The 20,500-nt window shown below is 48.8% G+C and overlaps 8 protein-coding genes across 8 annotated transcripts; 6 read left to right on the top strand and 2 right to left on the bottom strand.

Moving 5' to 3' along the window:
• Positions 1 to 432: 432 nt before the first annotated feature.
• Positions 433 to 2,656, top strand: N7500_010363 (uncharacterized protein; the record flags this gene model as incomplete). Its single annotated transcript, XM_056681501.1, has 2 exons — positions 433 to 638; positions 694 to 2,656. The coding sequence occupies 2 exons, from the start codon at positions 433 to 435 to the stop codon at positions 2,654 to 2,656; spliced, it is 2,169 nt and encodes a 722-aa protein (XP_056528883.1).
• A 389-nt stretch (positions 2,657 to 3,045) lies between these two features.
• On the top strand, positions 3,046 to 4,183 carry N7500_010362 (uncharacterized protein; the record flags this gene model as incomplete). The annotated part of the gene is made up of 3 exons (XM_056681500.1): positions 3,046 to 3,048; positions 3,230 to 3,964; positions 4,031 to 4,183. The coding sequence occupies 3 exons, from the start codon at positions 3,046 to 3,048 to the stop codon at positions 4,181 to 4,183; spliced, it is 891 nt and encodes a 296-aa protein (XP_056528882.1).
• Positions 4,184 to 4,907: 724 nt separating this feature from the next.
• N7500_010361 (hybrid sensor histidine kinase/response regulator) lies at positions 4,908 to 8,715 on the top strand (the record flags this gene model as incomplete). Its single annotated transcript, XM_056681499.1, has 3 exons — positions 4,908 to 5,170; positions 5,229 to 5,370; positions 5,431 to 8,715. 3 exons carry the CDS (start codon positions 4,908 to 4,910, stop codon positions 8,713 to 8,715), a joined length of 3,690 nt encoding a protein of 1,229 aa, XP_056528881.1.
• A 1,033-nt stretch (positions 8,716 to 9,748) lies between these two features.
• On the top strand, positions 9,749 to 10,808 carry N7500_010360 (ribosomal RNA processing 1 family protein; the record flags this gene model as incomplete). Its single annotated transcript, XM_056681498.1, has 3 exons — positions 9,749 to 9,794; positions 9,847 to 9,954; positions 10,015 to 10,808. The coding sequence occupies 3 exons, from the start codon at positions 9,749 to 9,751 to the stop codon at positions 10,806 to 10,808; spliced, it is 948 nt and encodes a 315-aa protein (XP_056528880.1).
• Positions 10,809 to 11,183: 375 nt separating this feature from the next.
• On the bottom strand, positions 11,184 to 12,806 carry N7500_010359 (uncharacterized protein; the record flags this gene model as incomplete). The annotated part of the gene is made up of 3 exons (XM_056681497.1): positions 11,184 to 12,505; positions 12,598 to 12,648; positions 12,698 to 12,806. 3 exons carry the CDS (start codon positions 12,804 to 12,806, stop codon positions 11,184 to 11,186), a joined length of 1,482 nt encoding a protein of 493 aa, XP_056528879.1.
• A 432-nt stretch (positions 12,807 to 13,238) lies between these two features.
• On the bottom strand, positions 13,239 to 16,338 carry N7500_010358 (coatomer subunit beta; the record flags this gene model as incomplete). Its single annotated transcript, XM_056681496.1, has 5 exons — positions 13,239 to 13,381; positions 13,449 to 15,057; positions 15,109 to 15,498; positions 15,551 to 15,971; positions 16,034 to 16,338. 5 exons carry the CDS (start codon positions 16,336 to 16,338, stop codon positions 13,239 to 13,241), a joined length of 2,868 nt encoding a protein of 955 aa, XP_056528878.1.
• Positions 16,339 to 16,703: 365 nt separating this feature from the next.
• Positions 16,704 to 17,500, top strand: N7500_010357 (mago nashi family protein; the record flags this gene model as incomplete). Its single annotated transcript, XM_056681495.1, has 7 exons — positions 16,704 to 16,735; positions 16,790 to 16,827; positions 16,884 to 16,979; positions 17,043 to 17,106; positions 17,160 to 17,247; positions 17,303 to 17,428; positions 17,486 to 17,500. 7 exons carry the CDS (start codon positions 16,704 to 16,706, stop codon positions 17,498 to 17,500), a joined length of 459 nt encoding a protein of 152 aa, XP_056528877.1.
• An 895-nt stretch (positions 17,501 to 18,395) lies between these two features.
• N7500_010356 (GID4/VID24 family protein) lies at positions 18,396 to 19,503 on the top strand (the record flags this gene model as incomplete). The annotated part of the gene is made up of 4 exons (XM_056681494.1): positions 18,396 to 18,743; positions 18,804 to 18,951; positions 19,024 to 19,381; positions 19,437 to 19,503. The coding sequence occupies 4 exons, from the start codon at positions 18,396 to 18,398 to the stop codon at positions 19,501 to 19,503; spliced, it is 921 nt and encodes a 306-aa protein (XP_056528876.1).
• Between the last annotated feature and the right edge of the window lie 997 nt (positions 19,504 to 20,500).

Raw genomic sequence — 20,500 nt, 5'->3', positions numbered from 1 at the left:
CGAGCAGTTGAGTCCCAATTTGATTCGGACACGGTCCGCTCTTTTTCGTATCAGGCGTTACAAGAAATTAATAAATTACCAGTCTTGGATCTAGGTATGTATGTGATATTTCCTTTTTCCCCCTCTGAACTGACAAAATCAAGAATAGAGCATCTCACTCTATAAAAGACTACAGAGCACAGAGTAGATGGACCACATTAGGGTTATTGTCTTCACGGGACGGTGCGACATCCATCTGGGCATGCCCGCGGATCCCCATGGCATGACTAAGATCTTATATAAGCCAGAGACTATGATGGCCTCAGGCACCTCTAGCTAAGAGCTGTCAAGCGCGACCCTCACAGATCTTCTATTACAACTTCTTTCGCAATTTATCTCATGCAGATGACGTGATCAATAACTCCTCATGGGTGACTGTCCCATCCGAAAATTATGGCTCTAAAACGTACTCGTGCCGCACTTGAAGCCGATCTTCAAGCAGAGCAATCCCCATACGCCTTCTATGGAACCCCATTACCACCACTCGAAGAGGGGGTTCGCGATGATGGCTCATTTGTTCCTATATGGAAACAGGAGGTGAGAGATGAACATGGGAGCAAACGTCTTCACGGCGCCTTCACCGGTGGATTCAGCGCGGGGTGAGTAGTCTCGAGAACAATGACCTTAGAAAGGATGATAACTGACGTCTTCTAGATACTTTAACTCCGTCGGATCGAAAGAAGGATGGACTCCTGCGACATTTGTCTCATCGCGACAGAACCGTGCCCAGAAGACCGAACAGAAACGGCCCGAAGACTTTATGGACGCGGATGATTTGCGAGAACAGGAAGAATCCAGACAATTACAGACTGCCGATGAATTCGCCGGTTTCGGCTCGACCGAGCTAGATGCTACACGCAGAGCAGGACTCATGGACCTATTGAAAACCGGTGGAGAAACCATGGGAGTCAAGCTCTTGAAAAAGATGGGTTGGCGCGAAGGTCAAGGGATCGGGCCTAAGGTGCGACGCAAAGCTAACCTGGATGAAAGCTCTGTTCCAGGTGGCGATGCGGAGGAAACATACCTTTTTGCGCCTGAAAACCCACCCATGGTTGCTTTCATTCGCAAGACCGACCGCAAAGGTCTTGGGTTTGGGGGCGAGTCGCGCCTAGAGTCTCACAATGCTTTGAAGCCCCTCCCGGATAGCGAGGAATCAGATTCGTTCTTTGGGGGGCGATTGGCCATCCAAGGGAAATCTCAGCCCCCAAAGCCGAATGGGTCACGGCGGGGAGGACTTGGCGTTGGCCCTCTCAATGACACTGGGTCGGACGACGAGGATCCTTATTCCTTGGGCCCGCAAATCTCATATAACAAGACCATTGGAGGAGATAAGAAGAAAAAGAAGAAGGTCAAGTCGGAACCAACAATTGCGTCGTCTAATCCACTCTTGAATTTAAAACCTGTGTTCATATCGAAGAAGGTGGCCGCATCACGCGGCCCTGGGGGCTTCAGAAAGTGCCGTGATGGACGCCTACCATTAGATGGATTCATTCTTGCCGATGGTATCTCGGGACTGTCGATTTCGGAGAAGAAATACGATCCTCCTGTGATACCCGACGACTGGAAATCGGCCAAAGCAATCTCGTCAGAAAAACGGGACCAATCGAAGTATGTCTCTACAGCCGACGCCGCAAAAGCCTCATCCCTGAATCCCACCGCCAGAGCAGCACTTCTAGGCGAGGCTCAACTACCTGGGAAGTCTATCTTTGATTATATGACCCCCGAGGGCCGAGCGAAGATTGCCAAACTTACCGGCAACACCAATTTACCCCCGGCTTTGGGAGAAAAGGCACCCGAAGGATACAAACTCCCCGAATCACAAAAACGCAAGGATCTTTGGGACCTTGTACCAAAACTCGACAAACAGATTGCCGCCCAAGCTTTAGCTCGGGCCGTTAGTGGGTGGATGCCTTACCAAGAAGACGAGAAAAAGCGTGCACGCTACCAAATATTTCTCGAAGTTAGTGCTGGGACTCGCTCTACCCTCCCAGAACGGGTGGAAGGGTCCAGCACTGATGACTGGGTCATAGAGATGCAAGAATTTAGCCGAGCTGCGGAGGTCTTCAAACCCATGTCCGGAGTTATGGCATCCCGATTCACCTCCTCGTCTACCGCGCCCAAGGTTGTCTCAGATGCCCCTGACTCTGCAGAATCTGGACTCAGCAGACCCGCTGAAAAGCCAGATGATCCCGCAGTGGCAGCCGCTAAAATTGGCATGTTCGGCCCAATGACCCGAAGTACCATCCCCTTTTACCCAACTCGTCTTCTATGCAAGCGATTCAATATCAAACCCCCAGAGAATGTGCAGCTTGACCCCGGCGAAAGGCCCGGAGCTACCAGTTCTGGGTCTGGCACGCGTTTCCAGTCCGCTGGATTCCAAGCTGACACAGGTCCCAAGCAATTGGTGTCGCAGGATATCATGAACCAACTTCTCATCGACTCTTTGGGCTATTTACCTACAGCAGAGGGCCTTGATCCATCTGCAAGTGGTCAGTCTGCTAACGCGGCGTCACCACCGGTAGTTGTTGAACCTGAGCGCAATGATGCCCTGGAGGCAGAACGGCCCGGCGATGCTGTTTTCAAAGCTATCTTTGGGAGTGACGACGAAGATGATTAGAATTAAGCCTGTTTGTATAATCCAATAAAATATCATGTATTTTTTTTTTCAACCCATAGTCCTGTACTCTGTACAAATTAAGCAAGTGTGCCCTGTAGATTATTGTGTGACTGATGGAGTCATCGTAATTGACATCAGATCGAATGGGAAAAAGTGTGGAATGTTACCCTTGTTTCTGTTTGTGTCTGTTTTCTGGATTTTGTTTCTGTTTCTGTTTCTGTTTCACTTTTATTTCTTTTTCTTTGGCCTTTCGCCTCGTTTCTTAGGTCTGTGCTCAGCCTTAAGCATCTAGTCACCGAGCGTTGAGATCGCCACTACTCCACGCAACTCCCGGGGCCCCTCTCAAATTATTTTCCCTCCTCATATGGAGCTCCTTGATTGTTAGAAAGATGGTAAGAACCTGCACCCCGATCTTCCAGAAGCTATACATATATATTATCACCATTAAGACTGGTCACATTGCTTGGCACTGTCTAGCGTCACACGACTTAACACTCCCGGCTCTCATCTCCCATACTATCCAAACTCGCAATGGCCCCACAACCACAACTAACAATCCCCTTTTGAATACAGGGCTGCTGTGCATCTGTGCTGTCGCGCGCCGACAGTCAACCCCAAGAAGGCATCTCACATACAACGGCCAGGGATACCGATCGCTCCACACAACCAGGGCACCGAAGTCGGCACCCCCCAAACGTCCCCCTAAGCGTGCACTACAACCAGCCAGTGCGCAACCATGTATGGTGCAGCAAGCGACGAACATGGACGCGCGGGCAGCTGGACCGCGAGCGCACCGAGTTCTTCGAAACGCGCGTTACCGGCAGGCCGGAGATCTGGGCTGCTGTTTCGACGGTGATATCGCTGATTCGCAGTGGGGACTTGACTACTGCGCAGAGTATAATCGATGCTGCGGGAATTACCATTCCCACTGGCGATCTTTGTGAGGGTTGCTATGATGAGCAGGGCGTACTTTATAGGGTTCCGCAATGTGTTGTTAGCGATCCAGAGAACATGGTTCCTTCATCTTCGCGGACGGCTAGTGAGGATGGCGGTCCTGCCGGATATGAGGAGGAGCCGGAAACTGGGACGCTCTCGGATGGCAAGCTTGCTACGGATGATGCTTCCGGGGACGAGTTGATTTCTCAGGATGTTGAACGTCGCCGTGATGAGAAAGGGAAGACAAGTGAGCGGGATTTGATCCGTGTGCTTGCTCGTTTGAGTGATCGTGGAGGTCCTGATATTGTGGTTTCTATTGGCAAGGGTCAGACTGTGGGGCTTTTAGCGAAGAAGGTGCATCAGGAGGCTAAGGTTGGTTTTTTGTTCTTGTTAATATATTCGCTTCGTTTTGTGGATTATTGCTAATTTGTTTTCAAGCTCGAGGATGATAGGCGTGTCCGAATCGCTTATCTGGGCCACTTACTGAATGAGCGTGCATCGCTCGTTGATCAGGGGTGGAAGACTGGCCATGTTGTCAATGCTTTGGTCGTTTCCCCCGTTCATGATCCAGGCCGTGAACACCAATCCTAGGAGGGCTTGTGACAGAGCTTTCTAAGCATCGCCGATTGCTCGCCACCGGTACCACTCTTTCTCTCTCTCTCTTTCATTTGGACCTCAAGCGTTTTGGCGTTTCTGTCATATGATCTCTTTTTGCATAATACCCCGAGTCTGTTCTTTTACATCTGATCCAATTACAACCTGACATCTACTCTTCCTGGGCCCATCTCCTCTTGAGATTGCCCTAGTCTCTCCCGTGGAGTTCTTCGCACTCGATGAGCGCAAATTAGCTCTCAAACGATATCATCGCCCTTTGGTTGGCAACTTCTGTGCATCTAATTACTTCATCTAGCTATGAGCTTGTAATGCCTCCATTCTTCTAATGCTGTCTCATAATCTTAATTAAGAATACTAGATAGGTAGGTAAATTGGTAGGCAAATTGGTATGCAGATGAACATCGATGGTTCCCTACCAATATACCCGAGATGCTTGCTCAGTATCCAAAACGTCGTTACACAGTCACGCTGATCAAACCAGCTGTTGTCCGCTATCTATATCAAATTCACGGTTATTTTAGCGAGCCCTTTCTACCAATGGACCACTTGCGATCAGTCTGATGCAGATCGTCACGTGTAGACGGTGTAGTGACGTACGTGGAGAACCCTATCATAACCCCAGATTTCTTTGGTGTCTGGGCGCCCTCTGTATTCATACCCTCTTCTTTAGCCTCGGGGCTCTTGACAATATAGCCAGACTATGGACTACAAAGCAGACCGTCAGACGCGAGAGGTATACCGGTATTTCCAGCCTGAAAATCCAGCGGCGCTTAATGCCACACTTCATCAGTTCGATGAACATGTGGGCTCAATAGCAGACTTTTCAAGAGTGACAACCCCTTTTCTACCCGATACCTCTGATCCAAGGACAAATTATGTTGAAGGCAACTTTCCATCAAGTCCAAATACAACTTTGACTTCTTTTGCACAACTGGCCGCTCTGCGGCTGAACGCACAGCGTGCGTTTGTTACGTACAGTTTTCTCCTGCTCTAGTATAGACCATGACCTGACATCATAAAGTGTATTGAACGCCGACGCTCAATTTATATTGGCCGAGGCCACAAGAAACACTAATCTAAAAAGCTCCAAGTCATCCGAAGGAGAAGGAGATATACTCTTCGCTGGAACATCAACATTGTCGAATGCTTGGAATATATGCCAGGTAAGCCGATTTCTGAGATATTTCGGATTTTTATATATTGACATATATTCCTTTGAACAGGAAACAGTTGCAATGGGCTCGGAGAACGAAGATGGATTGTATTCGTTTATGATTGTCAACGATCTTCACCAGGAAGAACGGTTCAGAGAATTGCCTTTTGTGACACAGGAGCCACACTCTCATTTTTATGCCGGAACGCCTCTAACCAGTGAGAGCGGTATCAATCTAGGATGTCTGTTTGTATTGGACTCTGAACCTCGCCAGGGGCTATCTGATATCGAGAAGGATACATTAGGGAAAGTGGCAGAGTTGGTAATGGACTATTTATTGGTTAGTCGTCAGGCTGCAGAGGGGCGGCGCGCCTCGCGGCTATCGCGTGGTCTCCATCTTTTTGTCGACGGCAACTCCAGTTTTCCCAGCAATGCTCGCATGTCATCTCAGTCGAACAGCTCGGCTCACTCAGCTCAGAGTTTGTCCCCGCGGGTATCACCTCACTCAAGAGCCAGTCGATCTATAAGCTTCCAAACCAATGAAAGGGAATTTCCCTCAGCACGGTCTAGGTCAGGCAATGCATCTCAAAACGCCGACTCACGAGCACTGAGCCCGGTCTCGAACCAGAATGACCCGTCTGTCCCCCCTAGTCCAGCAGGATCATTGCAAAGCTCGCGATATGGCGACAATGGCTCGGAGGACTCCTCGAGCAGCAACCGCTGGCTTTTCCAACGTGCTGCGAACCTCTTACGACAAAGTCTGGACTTGCACGGTGCTGGTGGTGTTATGTTCATGGAGGCTTGTGACAACTCCTCCGAATATGTTGCAGCCGGTCATTGTGACTCCACTGAGTCTACAAGTCCAGCCCCTATTCTTGCGCTGTCAACCAGAGATGATCCATTTTTCTACCAGACAAGCTCGGAATCGTCAGATCCAGCTGTCAGCCTTGATAATGTCTTCCTCAAGCAGTTGACCCATCGATATCCCAAAGGGAAACTCTGGTCATTCCATCACGATGGGACCTTTTCAACTTCGGAGGATCAATTAATCGACGAGTCTCGGAAACAAAGGAAAAAGTCCAGGGTTTCAGAAACCAGCAAACTCAATAAGTTCTTCCCTGACGCATCTCAAGTTATGTTTGTCCCACTTTGGAATGCCACAGATTCCCAGTGGTTCGCCGGATGTTTTTGTTGGACTCCTCAACCGACGCGAGTTTTCAGTCCTATCGTTGATCTGAGCTCAGTATTTGCGTTCGGATCCTCTATCATGACTGAATATAGCCGTGTTGAATCAGTTATTGCAGACCGCCAAAAGGGAGACTTCATAAGCAGCATCTCCCACGAACTACGCAGCCCGTTGCATGGTGTCTTGGCTGCGGCCGAGTTTTTTGGAAGCACGAGCTTGGATCAATTTCAGGAAACTCTCCTTGATACGATAAATGCATGTGGCCGAACTCTCTTGGATACAATGAACCAAGTTTTAGACTTCAGCAAAATCATGTCATTGGAAAGACACAAGAAAGCCTTGAAGCATGGAAAAGATACGTTGAAACCCAAGCACCGGGAGGAAACTGTGGAGCGCCTGGATACATTGGTCTTGACAGACGTCGCTCTTTTGACAGAGGATGTTATAGATAGCGTGTGCTTGGGCCATTCCCACATACAGAGGTCAGCCATATCCACCAATCACCACACAGACGCCTCTTCGACATCTTCTTCCCTTTCACCAAAAGATGACATCCTAGTCGATCCCATCTCACAAGTGGCTGTCATCGTTGACATCCCTGATAATGACTGGATGTACAAAGTCCAGCCAGGATCGCTGAGACGCCTAATCATGAATATCCTTGGCAATGCACTGAAGTATACCAAAAAAGGTCGGATATCCGTCCGTATGGAGGCCAGTGAGCGTTCCAAAGGGCGCTCTCGACGCCAAGGCCTCGAAGACATGGTGACATTGACCATATCAGATACGGGCAAGGGCATCTCGAAGGGTTATCTTCAGAAACACCTGTTTACTCCGTTCTCACAAGAGGATCCGCTATCAGTAGGCACTGGTCTCGGTCTATCAATTGTTCGCGGCATTGTGAAAACTCTCAACGGGAAAATCAATATTCGAAGCCGACAGGGTGAAGGCACTACCGTTAAGGTGTCGCTTCCCCTAGAACGTCTAGTGGGAGATGATAGCCCACAACCCACGTCTGCTGTGGAAAATGCAGACCATAATAGACTTGCACCATATCCTCAACTCCGACGTCTTGACTGTAATGGGAAACGTGCAGCTATCTGGGGAGTCGATCCGTCTGATGTTGAAGAGCACCCGTTTTGGGCTTCCATAGCCCGGTATATCACAGATTGGTATGGTCTGCAGCTTGTTCCTGTGTTTGCCGAAGAGCCTGTTGATATCATGTTTGTGAATGAAATGGATTTGTCTGCGAAAGAAATGCAGAATTTCCCAGCAGCATTGCCAAGCTTGCTTATTTTTTGTAGTGAGACAAGCAACCATGGTGATGCTAGGGCACAGTGGTCGCATCTTGCTGACTATGTGGTGATTCTCCATGGACCTTGTGGTCCACGAAAACTATACCGCGGTATTTTGAGCTGTCTTCATGCAAAGCCAACAATATCTACGCCGAGGCCGCAGAATTTCCAACAAGGCTTGGTATTCCCCGAGCGACCCGCTCTTGCAGTTTTGCCTTCATCAGCTGAAGATTCAAGCCCCTCATCATCAGGAAATGTACGATCACCAGCTCCTGATTCGTGTTTTCTCACCACGGAGTCCAGAAACGACACCATCGATCCCACGGAGCGTAGTGATTCTGCGTTGACATCGTATACCGACAACTCTGCTCGGACATTGTCCGGGAGTACTGATTCCACCAATCCCACGTCTTCTTCGTCTACACGACCTTCCTTTGGTGATTCAGGTCAAGCTAGCACCTCAGCTGGGAGCAAAAGCAGACCCCGTGTCTTAGTGGTAGATGACAACAACATCAACCTTCATCTCATGGTGACTTTCATGCAAAAACGAAAAGTGATGGTTCTAGATAGGGCCGGGAATGGCAGGACGGCCGTTGATGCGTTTGAAAGGATGCCACAGGGATACGACCTTATTTTCATGGACATGTCTATGCCGGTCATGGACGGATTTGAGGCGACACGTGCCATTCGTGCGGTTGAGAAAGAAAGAGATGGCTGTGTTCCGGCAACAATCATTGCTTTGACAGGACTCAGCAGTTCATTCGATGAGCGCAGAGCCTTGAACTCAGGGGTGGACCTTTTCCTTATGAAGCCTGTTTCTTTCAAGGAAGTATCAAGGCTCGTTGATGAATGGGAAGCTAAAACGCGGAAATAGATATGGGGACCACAGTCTTACTTGATACAGGCTTTCCACCAAGATGTGGAAGAGCACTTTTATGATCATGATTTCTTGCATTGGCGTTTGCGGTTTCCTTTTCCATGCCCTTGCTGCTCTTTGGCATATCATGCATGGATAATGGCGAGATTAGATTCATCATCTAGCATTTGTACTGCGCCTCTAAAGCTTAAGGGCCATTGCATCTATGCACAACGCTCATTGGCGGTAAATTGGACGCCGAAAATGGCTACTCTTGTTGCCATTCTCAGCATTCTTTTTACTAGAACAGTTGAGTACTGGGGTCCTATTATCCGGACTGACTTTTATCAGGCATCTACTAGGCGCTGCTAACTGGACGACGCGTCTTGGTCAGTAGTCTTGGGGAGAGTATAAACGTAGCTCTCTGATCTTGGTAAGTAGTCACCCATATCTTTCTACCTTGGAAATATGAAGGGCCGTACAAAGCAGATATGTAGACTACTAACCCCTAATCGACGACTTCAATATGCTTCAACCTCACCAGAGACAAAATTCTGGATCAATGGAGCATTTTTCTGCTTTAAAAAACATGCAGCACATCTATAATCAAGGAAAGATGAGACTCCAACACACTTTGCATAAGTTGCCCACTTTGGACGATTGTCGGAGTAAAATACAATTATTTTACTAGACCACAACAAAAACTAAGGTTCTCATTTATAGCCTAGTCGGCTTATACTGCTTTGACAACGATGTTCTGCCTTATCTATCAGGCTGTCGATATTACCTAATCACCAATCCGGAGCTCCCAGACAAACAAAGCAAACATCTCTATCGCAAAGGAAAAAAAAATAATTTATCGCAATCTTCGATCTGGATTTTGAATCAAGACAGTTCGATAGTCTCGAACTTTTGATTGAATTATCTCCATTGCATACCTATCATTGGTATTCGCTGTATACCGCCACTGAGATCAACAACCACCTCCACTTTAATATCCAAATACTTTCAATCGCTAGTCTTGTCAATCCTTTGAGATAAAACTGTACCAATGGACGGCCAAAAAACTCCCTTCGTGAGGGAGCTCGGCTCGAGTGGTATGAACATTCTCTTCAATTGAAAATATCTAATACTAATTGATCTCTTCAGACCGCAAAGTCCGCGACAAGGCTCTTGAGTCTTTAACCAAATTCGTGCAGTCTCGCACTGATCTGACTCTCGTGGATCTCCTCAAACTGTGGAAGGGCTTGTTCTACTGTATGCACCACTGCTATATTCGCCGAAAGATATATCACAACAGTACTGACCTTTACCTAGGTTTCTACCACTCCGACCGACCTCTCACACAACAAGCTCTCGCCCGCGCACTCTCCTATACTCTCGTCCCCTCCCTCCCTCAAGCAACTCTCCACCGCTTTCTGCGCGCCTTCTGGATCACCATCGGCCGCGACTACCACTCACTAGACCGCATCCGTCTCGACAAGTACCTGATGCTGATCCGTTTCTACGTCGGCGTGGCATTCGAAGTTTTCGTGAAGAACAAGAGCTCAAAGAAGGACGACGGGAAAAAGCGCAAGCGCGAAGACGCAGCCAAGCAAGGTCGTGGCAAGAAGCAGAAGAAGCAGGCTGAGGCCGAGACCGTCGCTGAAGACGAGGAGAAAGACAGTGCCGAAGACGAGGAGGCCAAGTTCCCCGATCTCGCGGCTTATATCTCCATTATCGAGGAGGGTCCTTTGTGTCCGTTGAACTATGATGAGGATCAAGACAGGGATGAGGGAGACCCAAATTACGTGCCTATGCCGCATGGTCCTGACGGGCTGCGCTACCATCTTATTGATATCTGGATTGATGAGTTGGAGAAGGTTCTTGAGTTTGAGGAGGTTGCTGGTGATGATGAAGAGAAGACCCCGAAGCGGAAGATCAAGGGCGATGTGCCCATGGAGCTTATCTTGAGACCGCTGGAGAAGCTGCGTGCCGAAAGTGCCTACAAGCCTGTTCGGACGAGGGCAGCTGAGGCCTTGGAGGATGAGCGGTTGTTCGAGTGGGGTGTTCGAACAAGAGAGGTTGAAGATGAAGATGACAGTGATGAGGAATGGGGTGGCTTCGACTGAATATTCTAGTTTTTAGTATGTGAAAAGGATTTGTATAAACAGATTGAATTCATTGCACAGCGTGCTAGCGATTATATCCATCAGTCCATCATGGATTCTATAAGGATCTAGCTGGTGCCAGGCCTACAGGTGCAAAGAACTAGAAAATGTATTCGCATGTCTCCTCATTTTGGTTTTAGTGTACAAGCTGATCACAGAGTACCAAATCTCTAATGCGACTTGTTGACAAAACACCAATTCTTCTGTGCTAGGGTATCATGAGTGGATCCAAAGACTCGGCAAGCAGTGGGTATATAGAAAGCGGGCTCCCAAAAATGACAGGATGGACGATAGCCAATGGCGACTTATGTCCGAGAGGCTGATTAAAGGCACAATTTAGCGAGGACCCTCTGCCTCGTAGAAACGACCCGATTTGGTGAGTATCGTGCCCAAGCCCTGGTGGGCCTCTGCTTGGAATGCCTCGAAAGGCACGCGTTCGCCGTCAATACTGATGTAGCCTTCGTTCTGGTGAGGGATTAGACGGAATGCGGACGCCTTGCGGAGATGAAGGTCTGGCATGTCGAAAAAGCGACCACTGGAGACTTCAGTCATCATACTAAGCGCTGTACCACGACTGACTGTTCCGTCGATAGTGACCACGTCTATCAAGCCGTCGTCCGGCAACGTCGCAGGGAACATATTTGTGTCTTTCGACATGATGGCCATATTTCCCGCGTAGAAATTGCCCATAGTCTCTCCTGGAATTGTCTCCCACCCCTCGGGCAGCTCATCTGTCACTGTGCCGTACTTGAGCTCTGGTAGGCCTGGGGACTCTGCAGCAATTTCGAGGCGTTTGCTGTCAGCATGCAAGTCCTGTGGACGTGCACGCCACGCAGCATAGTGTTCCTTGATCTCCTCCTTGTCGCCAATTTCCACCTTGATTGCTATATCACAAGGCCAGATTGTCTGCCGCATCAAACGGACCAGGAAACCGTATGTAAATCGCTGAGCACCCATCCAACGGATATTCTCAGTACCCAAATCACACTCGGCGACGATCCCAAAAGATTGCGAGAGGAAAGAAAGCGTGCGCGAATCTTTCTGGGAGATCGAGACTAGGTCCAACGGGGTTCTCAGCCCCTTGACGATTGCCAGCGCCGCAATCGAAACGCTACCAGTTCCAAAAGCATTCCATGTCAGCCCATTTCCAGAGCCACATGGGAGTAGCGCGACGGCGGTTTGCGCTAGCGCTTTTCGAGCATCCGGTCGCTTGCCCAATCCATTAAACACCTCGTAGGGCAAACCGTCGCCAGAACAGCAAACCACCGCATCGTAGGCGTCGATATCGAGCTTTTCCGCAATTTCAATGGCATGACCCCTATGTTCGGTGTTTTGTACGTCCACCTGACACTTGGCCGCGGCGAAGACTGGCGCCGCGTATCGCTGGTACAAACTCGCAGCCGTCCCCTTCCCACCAAAAGGATTGACCAATATCTTCAGTCGTTTACCGCGCAGGGCCTTTGCATATGCCACATCAAGTAGTTTGCGTACCCATGTTTCAACAGCCGTTTTTTCTTTTTCGGAAATTGGGTATTGGGCGGTCGTCACGGAAACATCATCCTTGCCAGCAGCCTGTGCATAGGCAATAACTAGATTGGAAGCGGTGACCTCAGCACCTAGGATGTTGTACAACGAGATGGAATGGTTGCTTTCCGAATCTAGAATGCACGCACAGCTCGGTCAGACCATTTCCACCAACAGTGGCGTCCGCAATAACGCGGCGATCGCCAAAGGTGCAGGACGAACTTACTGGACTGGAGTAATCCGCAACAGCGACGATCTTTTTTGGCCGGACGGTCATCTGCATGAGTGAGCATATGCCCACGCGCCGGGAGTGGAGCAGTCCCTACCAAGTATGAGGAGCGAGTCGGCGCCGATGGTCAAAGAGACAGACTGGTCGACAATCAGCGTGTCCTGCCGTAACTGCGGCTCTTGTGAAGAATCATCTGGGTATGACATGTTGGATAAGGATGAAAATTCAGGTCATTATAGAGAAAGAATAGAAAAATCTAGGGGAGGAAGTTAACAATGAAAGTGCCCATATGCCGCGGAGTTCCGGTGGGCCCGGGTATGTGGTCCCTGCATTGGGAATGTGACATTGGAACATATCAAGACTTCTCTATACAGAGTATATACAGAGTAAATATGTTTCCTATACTAAGATATTCATGCGTATAAACTGTTAATTGTTTTAGAGCTTACTATAATGCCCTAGAAGTATCAAAGACATTGTTCTCTATCCACTACTCCCGATGAGATATTCATCTCATCTACACAATAAAGAGACATATAAGTAAACGAATTCGTCTCAAATAAAAGCAAAAACACAATAAGGCAGGGGGAAAAGGATAAAAAAGCATATAGACCGCAAATCGCTGGAAAAACATCAACTTATGCAGTCGCTGCCTTAAGACCCTTCAAAGAGCCTAGGCTCAGTGCTAGACCCTGGGAGCGACTTCTTATCCGCACAAATCCTGTAATTGGCCCATCATCTCCCTCTTTTTCGATGCTCAGGTTTGCTAGTGCATCCTCGCCTAGTTATATAGTCAGTCATCATGTCAAGAAGAAAGGGGGTGGGTTGTCAGAGAACTGAAAACATACCGAACACACTGCGCGCATACAGGTTCGCGCTCAAGAAACTGCAATCTCCCTTGAGCGAAGCATCGGGCGTCAAGCAGGCCATATTGGTGCTCTCCATCAGCTGCTTGAGGAAGTCACGCAGAGTTTTGGCCTTAGAATTGATGTTGACCTTGTTCTCCCACTCGAATTCAGTCCACATGGTACGGAACTGAGTTTCAGTGCAGTGGGCAGGCTGGATGTAGTCCATGATGTCGGCATGGATATCGTTGAGAATGACCACATGTGTCTCGGTAGAGCTGGCGCCATCATAGACAATGTTACCAAAGATAACACCAGTGTCGGTTGAGGAAACCTTGACCGTAGCCTGGACATTCAAGAAGTCGCGTGGGCCTAGGTTGTTGGTGGATGGCCGCTCGACGACCTTGAGGTCGCCCAGAGTTGCGAACTCCACGGAGAGGTTTTGTAGAGTCTCCGCTGTTTGATTAACCAACAAGACGTCAAGAACAATGTCAAATTGATGAACAGTAACGTAGGCTTCGGCATAGACCGAGTCAGAGAAACCAGTCAATTGTACCACCCGGCTCAATTTCGATGAGACCTCTTCTACGGTGCTATCACCACCGGTTGCCTTGACAAGATCCATTTCAATCTCTTCGCCGCCTTCGACGGCGTTCTTCTTGGTGAATTGGCGAATGGGGATAGCATCGTCAATCTGCACAGCAGTCTTGGCCTTCTCCACTGCCTCTTTGGCGGCTCTCTTCTTATCCTCGACCTGGACCATGGCGCGGAACGCCTTTCGGGTGTCCTCCAAGAAAGAGGCTTCGAGCTCCTTCTTCTCGGAGAACTCAGCCAGGGAACGCACACAAGTCAAGATACGATCCACAGAATCTTCATCAATAGGTGCCTTAACAAAGTGAGATTGGCCAACGCGCATGATGGAAATCATGATAAGCATGGCTTCGGCACGGAGAGCGTTGGTGCGGGCAGTATCCTGCGACACCTCGGAATGGCGCATGACCAACTTGGTCAAGGTCGAAGAGAGGACCGTTGCCAGGTAGTAGTCGCCGTCCAAAATGAGCTGGCGCAGAGGAGGCTTCTGTGCGGCCTTAACAGCCTCGAGACGAGCTGCTGCGGCAGACTGGCTGGTTAAAGCACTTTCGGTGGCATATGTGCCATCTGCAAGGACCTTTCGCGATCCAGTGGGTGCGGCCTTAGATTGGCCATTGGCATGCTCCATCAGCAGGGCGTTGTCATCCGGAACCTCATCCAGGAGTCGTTGTTCGGATGCCAAAATTGGAATTTCACCAAGGCTGGCTCTGATCGTCTTCCAGGCATCCCGAATATCTGTCTCCTCCAGGGAATACTCGCCAACAACCCAGAGAACTCCGCGGTAAACCTTTCCAGCTCGGACCTCACTCAAAGTCGAAACCAAGCGGGCAACAATTGACCCACGCAAGTCAGGGAATTTCTCCACGACTTCTTTGACGAACGAAATGACATCGACAGCGGAATTATTATTGAAGTCGGCGATAAAGTCCATCAGAAGATCAACCACGCTGGCCGCAATTTCAGAGAACTTGATGGCGCAGGAGTGTATTGACTGCACCAATATTTGACGATACTCGCTATTCTGTGGGGCACATTAGTACTGCTGGGTATGTGAAGTGATTGTAAAACCTACCTGTTCATATTGTTCGTCGACGGTCTTGGCAAGTTCTTTCTTGAGCAGCATGATGATTTCTTCGACATTCTTACTCGAAACCATCTCCATCGCCAGGTTGAGGGCCTTTCTCCGGACATCAATGTCAGGGCTGCTGAGAACCCGCAGGGCTTCCATGGTCAGGTCGTCCAAGACACCCTCATTGCGAATTCTAAGCTGGTCCACACGTTCCAAACAAATGAGCTTGACGTTATTGTCGGCCTCTCGAATCGCGAGCTCGATCAGCTTGCCCGCAGCGGCTTTGACGGCAACAGGGTTGCTTGTGAGCGCGGTAAGAGATGTTGCGGCTTCGTAAACAACGGTGCTAGTGGAGGCGTCGAGGAGCTCAAGCATGAGTTTTAGGTATCGCGACTGTCGTGTGTTAGTGACTTCAAAAGTATCGATGTAAACCCTATCAGCCCACCTTATTCTGAGTGTTTTGTACTGCGTCCTTCCGGAGGAACTCCAACTCGGCTAACTGGAGCAACTCATCTGTGTTTGGAATTGTGTCAAACGTAGTGCGCAGGTACTCGAGGGCCTTCTGGTGGCTAATAGACATGAGCGCCGCAAAGGCATTACGCTTGCAGGTGCTGTCGGTCTCCGATTCGAGGAACAACTGAAGCAGCTCTGGTGCGTCAGGGATGAGGGACTCGGAGTGCTGGAAAATAGATGACACGGCCCAAACTGCATTCTTGCGAACATAGGCGTGACGATGTTGCAGACACAAACGTGCGGAGGAAAGGAGGGGCTCGATAAGCTCTGGTTCGCGGAGTTTGGAGAGGAATCGAAGGGTATTGCCTCGAATGTATTCGTTGGGATGTTGAAGATCATTGCGAATGCCGTTACTGCGATAGAAAGACTTGTCAGACAGAAAAGACCATATAGCAATGGCTAGGGGCATCCTTACCAGACCAGGATCATCTCTTGCTTGAGCTTGCCATTAGAATCGTGTTTGGGGCAGATTTCATAGAAGAAATAGAGCAACTTCTTCAATGACTTGCTTTTCGACGGCATCACAAAACGGATGATGTGCATAAGGATTTGCGGCATAGGATCTCCATTCAGCATAATGGTGACAATTGTCCGCATTGTTTCCAACTTGGTCTCATCATTTCCTTTCTCCAGCTGCAGCTTCAACTCCTGCACCGTCGGCTGGTCGGCAGTATTGTCCACATGGAGCAAACTGTAGGTATTTTCGAGGAACGACGCCATGGTGGTGGATTGGGGGGAATCGGGAGAGAAAGAGAGCTGCAAGTTGTCAGTTCCGGGGTTGTTTTGGGGACACATCAGCATGTAGGAATCAACACATACAGTAGGGGTAATTCACCCAGAGATAGGAGTTTGCGCCAGATGTCAAGAACAAGCAATTAGTGTAGAACAACACCCCTCGCCAGCCTCGAAATCATTAGATGTTATATGAGCAATGGGGAGGGACCATCAACTTGTCCCTTAATCTGGCCCCCCGGCGCGGTCTGTGTGGATGACTAAGCCACAACCCGCCGCTTTTCAACCTGGCAGTTTGACGTCGATTGCTATCTCTTCCCATACACTGACTTCTACGATTGAGATCCGCCAGGATGTCGAATGAGAATTTCTACCTCCGATACTAGTAAGGACTGTATGAGCAAGCCCAGGTTTCCTCAGCTGCTGACGGTCCTCACAGCTCAGGTCACTCTGGGCGGTTTGGACATGAGTTCCTAGGTAAGTCCACATGTCGGAGACCACTTTCTTTTACGCAGTCACTAACTTGCAAGCAGAGTTTGATCTCCGTACCATTTCCGAAGGTAGCAGTGCCGCCGTACGATATGCGAACAATTCGAACTACCGCAATGATTCCCTCATCCGCAAAGAAAGTCAGTACCTAGGAGCATACATACCAAAAGGAAGGAAATGGACACGTGCTGATAGTGTGATAGTGTGCGTGAGCGATGCGCTGGTAGAAGAGGTGAAGCGCATTATCAAGGACAGCGAGATCCTTAAGTATGCACTCGCATCACTCTGACAGAAAAAGCACCCATGCTGACCCCATCTAGGGAGGATGACTCCAAGTGGCCCCAGAAGAACAAGGATGGCCGCCAAGAGCTGGAGATTCGGATCGGAAATGAGCACATTTCCTTCGAGGTAATTGACCACGGTACTTTCTGGAAGAAGCCATCATCTAACCCGGAATGTATAGACCGCCAAGATCGGTTCACTAGTTGATGTGACTGAATCGGACGACCCTGAAGGCCTGCGAGTCTTTTACTATCTTGTGCAGGACCTGAAGGCCCTTGTCTTCTCGCTGATCTCTCTTCACTTCAAGGTATCGTTACTCTTTCCCCATGCCTGGAACATTGTTTGACCATCCTCCGCTTCACAGATTAAGCCCATCTGAGGGTTGAGCGTATAAAAGAAAATTGAAGAATAATTGGGGGTTTTGATTTGATGATACTCACCAGGCGTTCATTGAGGGTTTCTTGGGGTGCGAACTCAACTCTAGCGCAAAAAAAAAACAACGAGATTGATACCCTTAGAACACGTGTATCCCGCATCATTGGCTTACCTTTGATGCTTTTGGGGTACTTCTCAGCCTTTTGTTTTTTTGTAGCTGCTTGGGCTAGTACAAAGATGTCAGAAAGATGTTCAGAAGTTATTTTGTGTGGCATGCCGAGGTCCCAAGCTTGTACAGGGACCTCTTCGCACTCTGTGTGGTTAATGACTTTTAATTCTGCTTTCGGGCCAGCTTCATAATGAGGGTCACCTGGAGACTGTCAGGCTCGTATTCAATAGTCACTTCAGCGATGTCAATGTTGGGAGATATAGACATATATCGGGACTAGGGCTTCACCTGGGCATCAAAGTTAGGCTTGTAAAGGGAAGATCAAAGTTGCTTCGGCGTATCAAAAACAACGCTTTCAGCTCTTTTAGAATGCCCAATGTTGCCCAACCTATGAATGATCAGAGAAAACATAGATCATACCATTGATGTCTACCCCCTACAAGAGAGTATACCTAGGTAGGTAGGTAGATGGCCTTTGATTGGCTTACCTAAGACATGCGCATTACATAATTGATATTGAAAGTGGCGCCGCGCCAGGCGCAGAAACAGCTGACCCACCTGTAGACACTGTCCCCGCATTGCTCGTTGCTCAAGGCCTTAAAAGACTTAGTTCGCTGATCTTGAATGATCCATCCCCCTTGATCTCTTTCTCTCTCTCTCTCTCTTTTGACTCTGCTTTGGATTGTCTTACTTCGATTCAATGTCCCCTCACCTCTTTCCCTGATCTGCAATGCCAACCCCGAGTAATAACTCGATCGCCTCGGCGATCGCCGCCCGCACGACATGTCCACCGGAGCCCGAGAGGAGATCGGCCTGGCGAGATTCTCCCGAGGCTGTATCGAACAGTGACTCTCTCGATGCTCTTTCGCCTGATATTGCAATTGCGCCCTCCATACTGAGTCGATCTGACGATGGCAACACTCCTGAACCGATGAAACCGGAGGGAAAGTTGACGGGAGTCGAGGAAGATGACCCGGTCCGGGCTACTTCTCCTGCCGAGTCAACTTGCCTTCGCAGCCAGTCACCAGCAACCCCCCCGGGATCTTCCCTTCTCAACTGGGAATTCTCCAATGTTCGCGTAAGTATCGATCCTGACGTTATCGGAGTTATTACTCCAACATTCTGACAATCGTCACAGCTTCTGCCGAACCACACCTCGTTTCTTCGTTCAGGCAGTAAATTCGCCGGAACTCAGCAATCAGACCGTCATGTATACAATGTCGATGTCGAGATTAAACATGTGGATATGGCTGAGTCCTATCTCTGTGGCTATCTTAGAATCCAAGGTATGTGGTTCGTGCGCATCCGGGACGTGCATTGGACCTAGCAACTCAACTAATGTTTGTTGTTCTCCACAGGTCTCACGGAAGATCACCCTACCTTGACCACCTTTTTTGAAGGAGAAATTATTGGCACCAAACACACTTTCCAGACTCGTAATGAGGAATGGGGTGCCTCGGAAAAGACAGATCTGCACCATTGGTCTCGTTTTCCGGCCTGGCGTCCGCTGGCTAAACAAGCCAAACGAGCGGATTTTACATACCGGAACTTCGCCCAGCGTGAACACATATTCATGAGATGGAAGGAATCTTTCCTTGTTCCCGACCATCGCGTACGGACGATCTCAGGTGCTAGCTTTGAAGGGTTCTATTATATCTGCTTCAACCAAGTCGAGGGAACTGTGAGCGGCGTATACTTCCATGCGAAGAGCGAACGGTATGTGGATGTCTTGTTTTCGAATCAATCTTGCTGATGCTAATACCAATCATAGGTTTCAACAACTTGAACTAAAGCATGTCGAAGATCGTGGATGCGCACCAGCAGTCGAGTTCCGCTAATATTGCCGAACTTGCTTGCTGGTGCCTAAAACGATCTCACGTAAGACTTCCTACGTGCCTAATTCGGTCCTCGTGCGTCACATATGTATCCCCCTCTTTTTATCGTGTCTGGTACTACATGGCTAAGCAGTGCTTCCTGGTCACCATTCCGAATGAGAAGCTTGGTTCTCTCAAAACTTCATTGGGCTCTATATCCCATTTGCTTTCCCTCTAATACCCTCTATGCCATCCTCTATTCATCTCCCTCTCCTCCCTCCGTTATGCGTTTTGATCATCCTTTCGGCTACTCATGTCATTTGGGGATATCCAAGGCCATATCATTTCCCTTTTCAGGCAAAGCCTGGATTCACACAACTTATCCTCAAATTGACCCTTATGTCTCACGATATTGCAATCTACGAAACGGCGTTTTCGTCCCTACTTCCGGCGACCTGGTTCTGGTTATCCTACACCCTCTTGTTTGGAGTCCTGATCTCTCAGCTTTTTCCCTTCTTGTTTTCTTATTCCTCACCTATCTTGTGTTAACTTAGTGTTATTATCTATGTGAGCTGTTGGCGCTGGCCAGCCTATTAAAACCTTTCACTAAATTTTCTTGGTAATCGTATATATGCGCCAACGTCCCAGAGATGGGGAAGACCGACGGGTACCTATGTAGGTCTACAAGTACTACACATACATTCATATTCAGCTAAGATGCCAAAGGATCAAATCCCGAGATCCAGCGATATAACCAGTGAAACAGGCGGATTTAGGACAATGCACAAATTCAATTACCGCGTGTATGTGCTAGAAATGAAATATGCAACAAACATAATAATAATAGAACGTATATGGCCCCGATTCGTTTACATCGGCAAACCATAGTAAGAGAAATGCCGAAAGATTCTCGCGCCGAACATAGAATCGCGTGAAATGGAAAATGATCAATCAAGAAACCCCAAATATGCGACAATATGAGTTCCAAGATATCAATGAAGAGATTATTGCAGTAACATGA

This window comes from Penicillium coprophilum, assembly GCF_028826855.1.
Source record: "Penicillium coprophilum strain IBT 35676 chromosome Unknown utg000006l_segment0_segment0, whole genome shotgun sequence".
NCBI lineage: Eukaryota > Fungi > Ascomycota > Eurotiomycetes > Eurotiales > Aspergillaceae > Penicillium > Penicillium coprophilum.
This window is presented reverse-complemented; position numbering and strand designations above follow the sequence as displayed.